We start from the raw sequence: 12,958 nt of genomic DNA on the forward strand, positions 1-12,958 counted from the left end.
CATCGTTTACCTTAGCATCATTGTCTTTTCTTAATCAATAGCAGGCATTCAATCATCACGCAAGCCAACAGCGCAGCCACAGCCATGGCCAACAATCAAGTGATATTCACCATCACGGGAGACGAGAACCTTCTTGGAAACATGCATAATGAAGTGTTTACAGTCGAAAAGGACGCCCCAGTTTACTACGCAGACGACGGCACCGATCAGGTTGCCGAGTCAATTTATGAAGACCACGGCACACCCGCGCCCGACTGGAAGCCGCCATTCGTCCTCCGTATCACCACAGATCATCTCCCCAAAGACAGAAGCGTTGGCTTCATGATCGGTAGAGACCCAGACAAGTGCGACATTATGGTCGACAGCCACATGGTCAGTGAACGGCATATCGCTGTCCGACCTCTGCCAACATCGGGCACTACCCTACTTCAAAATCACTCGAAGCACGGCACTCGAGTCAATTTTTCAAGGCAGGTTGAGGCGAGGCGGCTTAAAAATACGCAAACAGTGATGACCTTTGAAAAGGCAACCATCAGATTTAGCGATGATCTCCAGATCGAAATCGAACGCGTCGATGACCCAGCGGATTGGAAGGAGTACCTTGTTCAGTACGGGGCAGAAGACACGCTGTCGATGGCGTTTCTCGGGCTGGACTCGAAAATAGCGACAACCAATGCGTCGCAGCGGCCCCCTGTGTATATGCAAGACTACGAGATTGGGCAGGGCGGCTTTGGGCAGGTGTTCAAGGCCGTGGAAAAGTTCACCGGGCAAGTCTACGCAATGAAGCTGTACAAGCGCGGCGCGGTGGAATGGAGAGAGCAAGGCATGCTGCAAAGCCTCAAACATGTACGTTCAGATTCACGACACCTCCTAAGGACACATTTCTCTTTCGTCTCGTTTACTTCTCATTGTTGCTAACTGTCGGTTACGTAGGAATACGTGGTACAATATGTCGCATTCATCGACCTGCCCGGCCAGCGTGCACAGCTCATCATGGAGTACGTGGACGGTCCCAATCTCCAGGACATCTGCGACCCGGACAAAGGACACCAGCCGCTCAGCGTCACCGAAATCCAGGACGTGCTGTGGCAGCTGTTCACGGCTGTGGCGTATCTACACGGTCGAGGGGTGACACACAGAGACATCAAACCGGCTAACATTATCCTGGCCTGCCGCGAACCCGTCCAAATTAAACTGGTTGATTTTGGCCTGGCAACGGACGCGACTCGGTTCAACACCGCATGCGGGACGGCGTTGTACATGGCGCCAGAGATTGTCAACGGCCACAAGGCTCGCACAAACAAGGTGGACATGTTTGCGATTGGCGTTCTCATTCTCGCCTTGTTTGGAACGTCGTTTGAGATACCCGACGGCAGAGGCGACAACTGGGGGCCGTACCTCGACGCCGTTGTCACGCAGAGACAGGTGCTGGCTGCTCAGACCCACGACCTGCCGGCCCATTTCGACCTGGGCATGCAGCTTCTTGCTGACAAACCGGCCGACCGACCCTCGGCCCTCGAATGTCTAGAACACGAATTTTTCACGTCGACCAGCTCCGTTGACGTTGACGTCGACCTGTCGCGCAGTCCCACACCACAACATCGTACCGATCCACCAACGCAACGTTACCGTCCCAGCCCAGACTGGGCGGTTCGCGAGTACCCGATGGAGCAGTCGCCGACGGCACTGTCAGAGTACCTCGCCGCCCCCACCCCTCGGGCGTCGTCAGCGTTGTCGCGGTGGGCGTCGACCTCGCCGTCGGTCCGACACGAGCGTCCAGCCAAGCGCAGCAGACAGACACCGAACCGCAGCTTGGGAAGCATACGCACGGCAGTCGCGAAACCGAGTGGGCCGCCGTCACGGTCCCGCCGTGGCGAGTACCACGCAAGGCGCAGGGCCCCGTCCGCCGCAGACGGGTACAACGGCCGGGGCGAAACCCCGGAAGATGAGGTGGACTACGGAGACGGAGACGACGACGACCAGTCCCTCTACCATGGCAGCCACAGTCGTCCGGGGACGTCTGAATACGCTGTACTGCCGCCGGGCAGCGTGTCCAGCAGCGCTACAGACACAGCCTCGAGCGTGGCATCCCCCGAGCCAGAGGCCTCTCGCTCGGAACCATCCCCAGATCGCTACTCGCTCCATTCCTCCAACGCCAGCAAAACGACAACCGACGCGTCATCATCGCATACTAGGCTGTATGATGACTGTTGGTTGGATCCCATGCATGCTCTGGGGGGCGGCTCGTCTTTGTACGACCAGCTGCACTCGAGACATTCCAGCGTGTCTGAGGTAGACGAGTTCGAAGCAGCGGCCGGTCTTGACACGGCCGGGTTCGTCCTGACTAGCAAAGGCCAGCATTCCTATGCTCCTGTCGACGACGCCGACGTGCTTCCGTCTGTGGAGGAAATTTACCCTGCACCCAACCGCGTGGCTACTGTTGTCTACCATCCAAGAAGCAAACCTAGAAGTGAAGCTCCGTCGACCGTTGTCGCCGTTCATCGGCTTTTGGAAGTGTGCGGAACGCCGGAAGACGAGGTCTGTCCGGAGCACCATCCTAGAAGGGACGAGCATCACAATCCTAGAGGCGGAAAAGACGAACAGGTATACGATACCGTTGTCCTCCAGAACGCCCAGGTGTCTCAGCCTGTCTAATAGGAACGTTTGGTTGTTGGTTGTTTGATTAAATTCACATGGCATTATAAGCGTACAAACGTGGAGAAACCGCAAAAGAGGAGCTTGAAATATGACAGCATGAGTCTCCCTTCTCACACTGTGCAAGCATACATAACCTTTCGACGTCGTGTGTCATCTAGTTCATAAGCCAAGAGGAACCGTGGTGGCTTACCACTCGTAGATTAACAAGTCCAATGCCATGACTTGCCGCTGTTAAAGTTGGAGACTAGCACGCATCACACCGTGATCTTGTAGTCAGCAGCCCATTTCGTAAAGATGTTTGGCACTCCTAGGACCCCAATAGAGTCTGCGACGTGAAATTTGCCGCATCTGTTTCTGAAAGAATGAATATCAACATTCAAATCGTTGAAACGCCCGGCAACGCAGCAGACCTCATGTCCATCTCAACAGTCTCACGCTTCAGCACCAATCTTGGACGCCGCCCTGATGCAATATGGAACCCTCAGTCAAGACACCTGGACGTGGCCACGACGTCGTGGTGCCCCAGACACAGGCCGAGCTGCTCAATGCGCTTCTGGCCGAGGCGCTGGCCACGCAAAGGGTTGGGCCTTCCATGAGACCGGAAACCACAGGGACCACAGGGACTACGACACGGACCGAAACCACCCAGACCCCAGAGGTCTCAAAACCCCAGAAACCGAAAACCCCGAAAATACCAAAACCGGCTGAACCCAAAGTCCGCTGCAAAGCTACCAAACCGAAGAAACCGCGAGTAACCAGAGCACGAAATCAACAACCACCGGGCAGCACGCCGATCATCGACGTCGACGACACGTCGGAGGCCTATGAAGAGACGGCAGCAGAGATATTAGTCAGAGTTATGGGACAAGGTGCCTCCAACCCTCGTATGCCCAGGCAAGATTCAGACCTTTCGAGGGCATCCAAGCCGTCCAGGCCGTCCAAACCGTCCAAGCCATCCAAGCCGTCCAAGCTATCCAAACCGTCTGATCCTGACGCCCGACAAGCCAAGCCGCGCCGACGGCATCAAAAGCAACAGCAACAACAGCAACAACAACAACAACAACAACAGCAACAACAACAACAACAACAACAACAACAACCGGATATTCAGTCCCAGCCTCGAAGCCTGCACATCAACATAGACGTCGACGTCCAAGTCACGGATGCATCTGGGAGGTCGCAGCCTCGTCAACAGGACCCTCCCCAGACCCAGCCTCAGATCCAGTCTCAAACCCAGCCACGGTCGTGTGCCCGTCCTCAGGCCCATGCTCCGAGCCGGACGCATGCTCGGCCTCCGATTAGCAACGGCGGGTCCGAAAATGCACCCGTCCAAGCCGCCACCCAGTCCGCCACCCGTGAACCCTCCCGACCCCGCCGCGACTGTGCGTTCTGCCAGGGCCACGGGCGCATTGGCGGCGTGTGGCGTGCAGCGACCGTTGTGTGCCTCGACTGCTCAAACCTGCAGGACGAGTGCTACTACTGCAGCGGGTTTGGTGTTCTGAACATATGGCGCCGAGTCGGCGGGCCACATGTGTGCCATTGTGACGGCTCCTTTAGCGGCGGTGACTATTTCGGGCAGCCGACGGTCTAACTCTAACTTGCCTGTTTGTGTCGTTTCTTCTTCTTGTCCTTGTTTGTGACTCTGTTTCCTCCTCTCTTGCACTTCCTGCTCCATAAAGCGCTGCATTCCGTTTTCCCTTTACGAGCGGTTTCATGACTGGCAACTGCACTGACACGATAGATATATGTGCGCTGTCATATATGGTTGCACTGCGGGATGTTTTATTTCATTGCAATTTTTTATGAAATGATACATATGCGTATTTGTATGCAGCGTTAACGTTTTCTTTGACTTCAGCGGTAGCTTTTTTTTTTTAAGCGCCCATTTCTGTACAGCCTTGTTTCAAATTATTCGTTTTAAAAATAATAACAAATTCATACAGGCCGATATTCAGGTGAAACGTAAGCATTAAAATAGTATCATCATTTAAGCGCACGAAAAATAAATTAAAAATTACAAATCGTCGGAAAACATTATAGATTTTCTTTTTATGAATGTGGTACCCATACCAAAAAGCATCAAGTTCTCAAGAGAACTTTTTACGTTCTGGCGCGGAACGAAATTGTCGTAACGCGATGCACAGTGCGTCAGAGTTTGAGCATGAGCTCTATACTGCAGGACAGTGTGCCATGGCAGATCTCTCTTTGCAGCATGCACCGTATTATCAATCTGCGGCTGATTGATAAAGTGGTGATTGATAAGATGCGCGGCCGTCAGGTCTCTCGTGCCATTTGGCCAGGCAACTTGGTGTGGTCCATTCTTGGCATAGTAGCGTTTGCGTGATTTTTCTTATTTTTTTTTAAAAAAAACCCTGTGAGACAGAGTTCGGTTTTCTACTGTTGTAGTTTGCATTACCACGTGTCTTACAGAGCACGGGACATCAGCGCCAAAAACCCAGCTCCGGGGCCGGAGTCATGCCAAAAGAGAATGTGCGTACGTGGTAATACTGTAGATTGATAAGTGGCAGCTGACGAGACCCAACTCGCCGTCCAATCTCCGGACTTGATACCCCTGCAAGAACAGTAAGGGCATTCCGTGCTGGTTGGTTGCTTTACAGAGGGTTGTCGCCCAGGCATGAAGTTGCCACACTAAGTTCGTAGTGAGAAAACGATGTAAGCCGCCATGACACATCCAACAAAATAGCAAACGAGTAGTGTCCTGGCACGGAATGTATTGTATGGGAGGTTGCACAGAAAGTGGAATACGGAAGGCCGTCGTTTTTACGTCGCAGGTTCACATGGGTTCGCCGGTCGCGGAGACTTGACAAGAGCGAGACGAAAAGAAGAAGTCGTATTCTGTACATTCGTAAATACGACCTCGAAAATGAGGCGTGGGATGGTCTTGGCTCTTTTTCTTCTTTTGGACCCTGGACCGACGCGGCATTCACAGGGAATGTGGAAGGGTGGGATGGGAAGGCGTTCGAGGCGTGAAAAGACAGAGGGAAGAGACCAAAAAAGTCTGCAGCTGGGCCAGATGAAGGATGAAAGAAGCTTGAGCTCCAGTCTGTTGGTCGATTCCACAGTCTTGTTGATCCACGGGCCATTTTCCCTCCTCGGGACTAGGGTTGTCTGGTTGGTTATGATTTGTCCATTTATTGCTTTTTTCCTGCGAGTGGATGTTTTTGTGGACAGTGTTTGCCAATTTTTACCTTAGTAGCCGCACCTCGGACAAACTTGCGCATTGGACCAGTCCTTGGGTCTTGGCCATCTGATTAGATTGATGAAGGGCGGAGACGAGCGAAATGCAGAGATAAAATTGCGGCAGGCTAAGAGACGACAACAAGACAACCGACACCAGAGCCAAGGAGCTTGTCGGGACACCAAGTTCGTGCAGACGAAAATTCAGAGCCGCAAACTGTACCGAGTACTCCCGGCATACTGTCATTCAGGTATTAATTTATAAGACTTGCCTCCCGCCGATCTTTCATCTCTTTGCGCTGTCGTCTTTCCGTCTTGTCCTCTCACTGTCTCTTGTTCTCCTCCCATCGTCTTCCCTTTTTTTTTCCTTGCACCACCTCCCCGCACCTCCCATAGTGCTCCACCTCGACAATGGCCGAGAAGCAGGCCCACGCCGGCCCTCCGGCGTATGCAACGTCGGCGCCCGAGATCCAGACCGACAGCAAGGACGTCAACGCTGCCACGACCACGGCCAAGGCCGCTGACCGCCCGAGCAGCCTCCATGCACAGTCGGCGGGCGTCACGCGCATGGAGGCGCTGGCGGCCGTGCTGACGCGCACCGACCGCGTCTTCTTGTTCTTTGGCGTGTTCCTGGTGGCGTACGCCTACGGGCTCGACGGCACGGTGCGCTACACGTTCCAGACGTACGCGACGGCGTCGTACGCGCAGCACTCGCTGCTGGCGGCCATCAACGTGCTGCGGTCGGTGATTGCGGCGGCCGCGCAGCCGACGGCCGCCAAGGTGGCCGACATCTTTGGCCGCGTCGAGCTGGTGCTCGTGTCCATTGTCTTTTACGTCGTGGGCACCGTCGTGCAGGCGTCGTCGAGCGGCGTCAGCGCGTTTGCGGGCGGCGCCGTGCTCTACCAGATCGGCTACACGACCGTGATCCTGCTCGTCGAGGTCATCGTGGCTGACCTGACGTCGACGCGCGCGCGCCTGCTCTTCTCCTACATTCCGGCGCTGCCGTTTGTCATCAACACGTGGATCAGCGGCAACGTGACGTCAAGTGTGCTGGCGGCCACGACATGGCGCTGGGGCATCGGCATGTGGTGCATCATCTACCCCGTCTGCTGCGTGCCGCTGCTGGCGACGTTGCTGGCCGTCGGCCGCCGCGCCCGGCGCCGCGGCCTCGTCAGCCCTTACGCGCAGGCGCTGCGCGCGCAGCAGGGCACGCGCGGGTTCGTCGTCGACCTGTTCTGGCGCCTCGACGCCGTCGGCATCGTGCTGATGGTGGCCGTGTTTGCACTCATCCTCGTGCCCCTAACGCTGGCGGGCGGCCTCACGGCGACGTGGCACGAGGCGCACATCATCGCGCCGCTGGTCGTCGGCTTTGTCTGCATCCCCGTCTTCGTCGCGTGGGAAACCCGGGCGCCGCACCCGCTCGTGCCGTTCGCGCTCATGAAGGACCGCGGCGTCTGGGCGCCGCTCGGCATCGCGCTGCTGCTCAACTTTGCCTGGTACATGCAGGGCGACTACCTGTACACGGTGCTGTTTGTCGCCTTTGACTTTAGCGTCGCGGCCGCCACGCGCATCACGTCGCTCTACTCCTTCTGCAGTGTCGTCACCGGCTTCCTGCTGGGCCTCGTCGTCTTCAAGGTCCGCCGCCTCAAGTACTTTATCCTCGCCGGCACCGTGCTCTTCCTCGTCGCCTTTGGCCTGCTCATCCACTACCGCGGCTCGACGACTGCGTCCGCGTCCAGCCGCGCCGGCGTCATCGGCGCCGAGGTGCTGCTGGGCATCGCCGGTGGCCTGTTCCCCTACCCGGCGCAGGCGTCCCTGCAGACGTGCCTCAAGCACGAGAACCTCGCCGTCATGACGGGCCTCTACCTCGCCACCTACAACATCGGCTCCGCCCTCGGCAACACCGTCAGCGGCGCGCTCTGGTCGCAGGTGCTGCCACGCACGCTCGAGCACAACTTGGCCCCAATCAACACCACGCTCGCCGCCGTCGTCTACGGCGACCCGCTCTCCGCCGCTGCCGCCTACCCCGTCGGCACCGTCGAGCGCACCGCCATCATCGAGTCGTACCAGCACGTGCAGCGGCTGCTGACCATCACGGGCATCGCGCTGTGCGTGCCCATCATCGGCCTCGCCCTGGCGCTGCGCAACCCCAAGCTCAACGACGAGCAGACGCTGGCCAAGAGCGATGACGACGATTCCGTGATTGCGTAGGTGCAGGCGGGCGTGTGTGTCATTTTGTTTCATGTTTCCATAGATCCTGTCTACTTTAATCTAAACCATTGCAATGACCTGACCGTCCGCATGTCCACGCCGCACGCTCACGCCGACGCTCACGCCGTCTCCTGCTTCTCAAACCATAGAAAATCACCCGTCGGGTTGAACATGTCGACGGCCGCGCCGAACCGCTTGACCAGGCCGCTCGCGTCCAGCTGGAACTCGGCCTTGACCATGGCGTCGGGGACCGTGGCGTGCCGGAAAAGGTACAAGCCCGCGACAAAGTAGTCGGCCGTGACGTGGTCCAGCAGCAAGCGCACGGGGAGGGCGCCGGTCACGTCGGCGCGCAGACGGGGCGTCGCCTTGTCGTTGTCCTTGCCCTTGTCGGTGTCCACGCTGACAACGACGTCCGGACACGCCGGGTGGGTGTAGACGTCGGCGTAGTCCTGCAGCCGCGGCAGCGACAAAGGCTGCGGCGGGGCAGCGACAAGGGCCGCGGCGGGTCGGGGACGGTCGGGTACAGGCGCGTACGCGAGCCCGCGTGGCGCGCCTGGCGCCATGCCTGCTTCGCCTGCGCGTCCTCGTGCACGTCGAGGCGCGCGGCCGCGGGCACGCCCAGCCGCTCGTCCACCAGGTGCCACGCGATGGCTTCGCGCCCGGGGCTGTCGGCGTTGGCAAACACGACGACGGCCCAGTCGCGCGCGGGGACGCACACCATGGTGGCCGTCATGCCCTCGACGCCGCCCGGGTGCAGCATCACGTCGTCGCCGCGGTACGTCGACAGCATCCAGCCGAGCGAGTACGTCATGGGCTGGGTGAGCTGCGGCTGCGCGCCCGGCGGGCAAAAGGCGCGCGGCTGCCGCAGCGCCGCGTGGCCGGCCGCCGATAGGGGCGCCGTCTTGCGCAGGATGCAGCGCAGGTACGCGGCGTAGTCCTCGACGGTCGAAATGATGGCGCCGGCGCCGCCCAGCACGCCGTCAAAGTAGGGGATGGCGCGGTGCTGGCCGGCCGCTTCGTCCCAGGCGTAGGGCACCGCCAACGTCGCCGTCGCCCTGCTGCCATTGGTGTCATTGGCGCCGTCCGCTACAAACGCCTGCGCCTCGGCCAGCGTCCAAAACGTCGACATCATGCCCAGCGGCGTCCAGAGCCGCTCCTTCATAAACGCGCCCAGCGTCTGGCCCGTCACCACTTCGATCATGTGCCCCACCGCAATGAACATGCCGTTGCAGTACTGCCACGCCGTCCGGATCGGCTGGGTCATGGCGCAGTGGTGCAGCGATCGCACGTAGTCGCGGATCGCCGTCGGCGACGACCGCCTACGCCCAATCGTCAGCTGGTGCGTCGCCAGCCCCGTCCGGTGCGACAGCGCGTCCTCCAGCGTCACGTGGGCCGTGCCGTACGCGTCGGCCAGCACAAAGTCCTCGCGGATCAGCTCGCTCAGCGGCGTCGTCCACTGCACGCGCGCACGCGCCTCCGTCGTGTCGTCGTCGACGAGCAGCGACGCCGCCGCCGCCGTAAACGACTTGGTCGTGCTGCCGGCAAAAAACAGCGTCGACGGGCGGACGGGCACGTCGGGCAGCGCGGCCATGCCGTAGCCCGCGGTCCACGTGTCGTCGCCGTCTACAACCGCCACGGCGACGCCCGGAATGTGGCATCTGTCGAGCGTGTCGCGGACCAGCTTCTCAAAGGCAGCGTTGAGGGGAAACGTCTTTGTCTCTGTCTTGGTCGGTGGTGTGTCCGCTTCGCCAGCAATGCGAAGAGGGACGCCCTCCGTCGGATCTGTTTTGACTTTTGTGTCAGCCACGTTGGCCTTTGTCGATGTCGTTGGTGGTTAATGGAATGACATCAACAGGTTGAGAATGCAGGTTTGCAGCTTGCTTTTGTACAAAATGCTGATAGGCTTCAAGCTGCGAATTTGTGTCAGCTATGTGTTGCCGTCTTGGCAACATAGCACGACCTCATTCTGTAGTCTGTTGAAGATGGGAGCAACTGTCCCGAATCTCTTGCCAGAATTCAATGCGAGATACGATGCATTGGCATTGCTCGGCCTTCTTGGCGTGTGACATGATAGTGGTGAAGTTTGGAGAGAAAAAAAACCACAAACATACACACACATGGAAACCACAAATGAAGAGTGTTGATCTAGACGAATTAAAGTAGCGGTCATAGTCATAACCAAGTTTTCTTCCAATAAGAGGGCTGCAGCTCGGCTCCTGGATCGTCTTGGCCTGTGTAGACCCCTGCCGTTTTCTTTCCTTTTGCCTTTGAATATGTTCACCACAAGGTCTTGGCCAACCGGCGCAACATTTGCTCCATCTCTGTCGACGGCCACGAAACAACCGTCAATGATGTCCTTGCCGCTTTAGAGTACTAAGAGTGGCGCTTGACTTTGTCCGCATGGAACCAGATGCCTCTGTACGAAGCACATCCCACGCCGTATTACGGTCTCTCTATTTTGTGGGTCGACTCCGCCAACGCCAAGACTGGCCATGCCGTACTGACTCATACCGGCCGGCCGCAGAGACGCCGGCGCTCTCGGTGAAGGGATCCTCTAGAATATTGGATTGCAAAATGTCACCAAAGAGGCGGTGTCGTCAATTTCACGTGGGGTCCCCCGTGGCCGTCCGTACCTGTGCCCTGGGCACCCATGGTTGACGAGCTCATCGATGTATCCTCGAGAGAATGCGTGACATCTCGAGCTGGCCCAGTAAGTAGATCCTAGCACTGGAGCCACTGCTCATCCAGGCGACTGTAGATAGTCGTCGCCGAGATACATGCCGTCGGGGTCGTGTGAGCACCGGCCACGGTCTACCCATCGTGCCGTCGTCGTATCTGTCAAGAGTAGATTGCACGTGCCGTCTACGCCTGGCTGTACGTCATCGCTGACTTTGAGGGTCCCGCACGGTCGGTCGGGAGACGTGTAACATGCAAAACAATCGCTTTCGCTCCTCACGTGACACCGCGCAGCATCCGGGCCACCGGCGCCGGGCATCCCCTGAAGCGCTTACCAACGCGCGCCACGCTACGTTGACGATGACAACAACAGCACCGTATCAGGACCCCATGGCGCTGACTTAAAGCTGGATGTGTCGATTGGAAGGTCATCGTGACTTACGATGCACCTTTCTTTAGTAGCGCCATACGCGATACATCTTACTCACAGTCATGTAGCCAACACCGCGACTCGTGACAAACATCCAACAGTCAACCTCGCTGACTCCCATACGCACAAGATTATTCAAAAACCTAGACGACACACAAAATATTAATCACATATTATCTAAGAATGTGCATAGAAAAGTCTTTTTGAAATTAGAGTTCATTTACCTCGTAGTAGATCATATATCATAAAGACAGTCTCCTGCGAATCCAGAGACAGGCCAGTGTACGATTCAAATCAACAAATATGTCCACAACAAAGTCAGCGACCAAAATCGCAAACGGATACTGTCCAACAATCCGACACAGCTCGTTGCCATGATCGACTCGGAGATGAATGGCATCTGGGGCGTGCACGAAAGCAGTGAGACCTGGTACGCTCGACACTGCTGCATACCAAGACAGACACACAGGCAAATATGCGTATCTGTGTGTCTCCTACCATCTTCCTTTCCTTATATACGCTTATCCGAGTCTACGTCCACGGCGACGGCAATACCCACTGCCACGCCCTCATCCGAGCCCATAACGCATGCTGAACTGACCACAACCGGGCCGTCCACCACCCCAAGGAGAGGACCCCCGCCGACCACCCGCGAACTTGCCCACCGTATGATCAAGCAGCTCCGCCAGCTCGAGACCGCCCTCATGGTCACGGAAGCCGTCAACCTGGACGTTCACGCACATCCTCTACCGCCGCCCGATCGGTACACAGACCCGGACGCTCCGCAGCACCGCGACCCGGCCTATTTCTATCCTTCGCCCATTCCCATTGCCGACCACGACCGCCTCGCCTACCTGCGCACGCGGGTCCACATCTCCTACTGCTACCACCTCAACTCCAACGCCGGGCGGACAGAGGTGTTTAACATGCAGGCGCAGCATTGTGCCGCGGACGTCCGCTCACTCAAGATTGAGCTGCGCGCGTTGCTGTGCATGGCGCCACCCGTCACCCTGGGCGAGGCTCCTGTTTCGCTTTCGTCGTCCACGGCACCACCGCCCGTCTTTCATCCCTTTCCCCGCCTGCCGGCGGAGCTGCGCCTCATGATCTGGGAGCTGGCCTCCGTGCCGCCGACCTGTCCGCACCTGTACCACGCCGCCCAGCGTCAGCAGAGCATGGCTGACGCCCGGCCGTACGCCCACAGCAGCGAGCCGCCGCCGGTGACGCTCCTGATGCCCGACCGCGGTCTGAAGCGGGCCAACAAGGAGGCGTACTACGAGACGCGCCGCGTACGCAACGAGACGAAGAAGGTGTTGAAGTCGCAGGCGCGGCGGATCTGCATCGAGGTGTACCATCCCACGTGGTATTCAGATAACGGTCTGGGCATACTCGACAGCGAGTCGGACGACAAGGACGACGACGACGACGAAGAGGATGTAGGCTGGGGAGACGAAGGGGAGGAGCCGTCACAAGGCAACGACGGCCACAGAGGGTACTCCCACCACGACGACAGCGACGCCCTCAAGAGCCACTTCCACCGGCTGAGCGACTTCAACCTGTCGGCCAACCGTCTGCGCCGCCGCCTCGCCGAGCTGCAGAAACACTTTCCGGGTCGCTACGAAGACCGTATGGGGCAGCACGGGCAGCAGCTCGTCAAGGACTTGTTCAATGTGGGCGGTGTTGAACTGTTGTCTTGATGGTCTATCTCTTTGAAATAAATGCCCTTTTTTTCTTTTTTTCTTTTTGAAGGCGGTTATACCAAGCTGCTGTGAAAATGTACACGTTTTT

At 57.9% G+C, this 12,958-nt stretch overlaps 4 protein-coding genes across 4 annotated transcripts; all 4 read left to right on the forward strand.

Annotated features, from left to right (window-relative positions):
* Positions 1 to 84: 84 nt before the first annotated feature.
* SPSK_03062 (uncharacterized protein) lies at positions 85 to 2,655 on the forward strand (the record flags this gene model as incomplete). Its single annotated transcript, XM_016729905.1, has 2 exons — positions 85 to 846; positions 934 to 2,655. The coding sequence occupies 2 exons, from the start codon at positions 85 to 87 to the stop codon at positions 2,653 to 2,655; spliced, it is 2,484 nt and encodes an 827-aa protein (XP_016584818.1).
* A 475-nt stretch (positions 2,656 to 3,130) lies between these two features.
* On the forward strand, positions 3,131 to 4,249 carry SPSK_03454 (uncharacterized protein; the record flags this gene model as incomplete). Its single annotated transcript, XM_016730292.1, has 1 exon — positions 3,131 to 4,249. The coding sequence occupies one exon, from the start codon at positions 3,131 to 3,133 to the stop codon at positions 4,247 to 4,249; it is 1,119 nt and encodes a 372-aa protein (XP_016584819.1).
* A 2,018-nt stretch (positions 4,250 to 6,267) lies between these two features.
* SPSK_02970 (uncharacterized protein) lies at positions 6,268 to 9,913 on the forward strand (the record flags this gene model as incomplete). Its single annotated transcript, XM_016729816.1, has 3 exons — positions 6,268 to 8,055; positions 8,217 to 8,966; positions 8,990 to 9,913. 3 exons carry the CDS (start codon positions 6,268 to 6,270, stop codon positions 9,911 to 9,913), a joined length of 3,462 nt encoding a protein of 1,153 aa, XP_016584820.1.
* A 1,634-nt stretch (positions 9,914 to 11,547) lies between these two features.
* On the forward strand, positions 11,548 to 12,867 carry SPSK_03388 (uncharacterized protein; the record flags this gene model as incomplete). Its single annotated transcript, XM_016730226.1, has 1 exon — positions 11,548 to 12,867. The coding sequence occupies one exon, from the start codon at positions 11,548 to 11,550 to the stop codon at positions 12,865 to 12,867; it is 1,320 nt and encodes a 439-aa protein (XP_016584821.1).
* Between the last annotated feature and the right edge of the window lie 91 nt (positions 12,868 to 12,958).

Source organism: Sporothrix schenckii, assembly GCF_000961545.1.
Source record: "Sporothrix schenckii 1099-18 chromosome Unknown Cont47, whole genome shotgun sequence".
NCBI lineage: Eukaryota > Fungi > Ascomycota > Sordariomycetes > Ophiostomatales > Ophiostomataceae > Sporothrix > Sporothrix schenckii.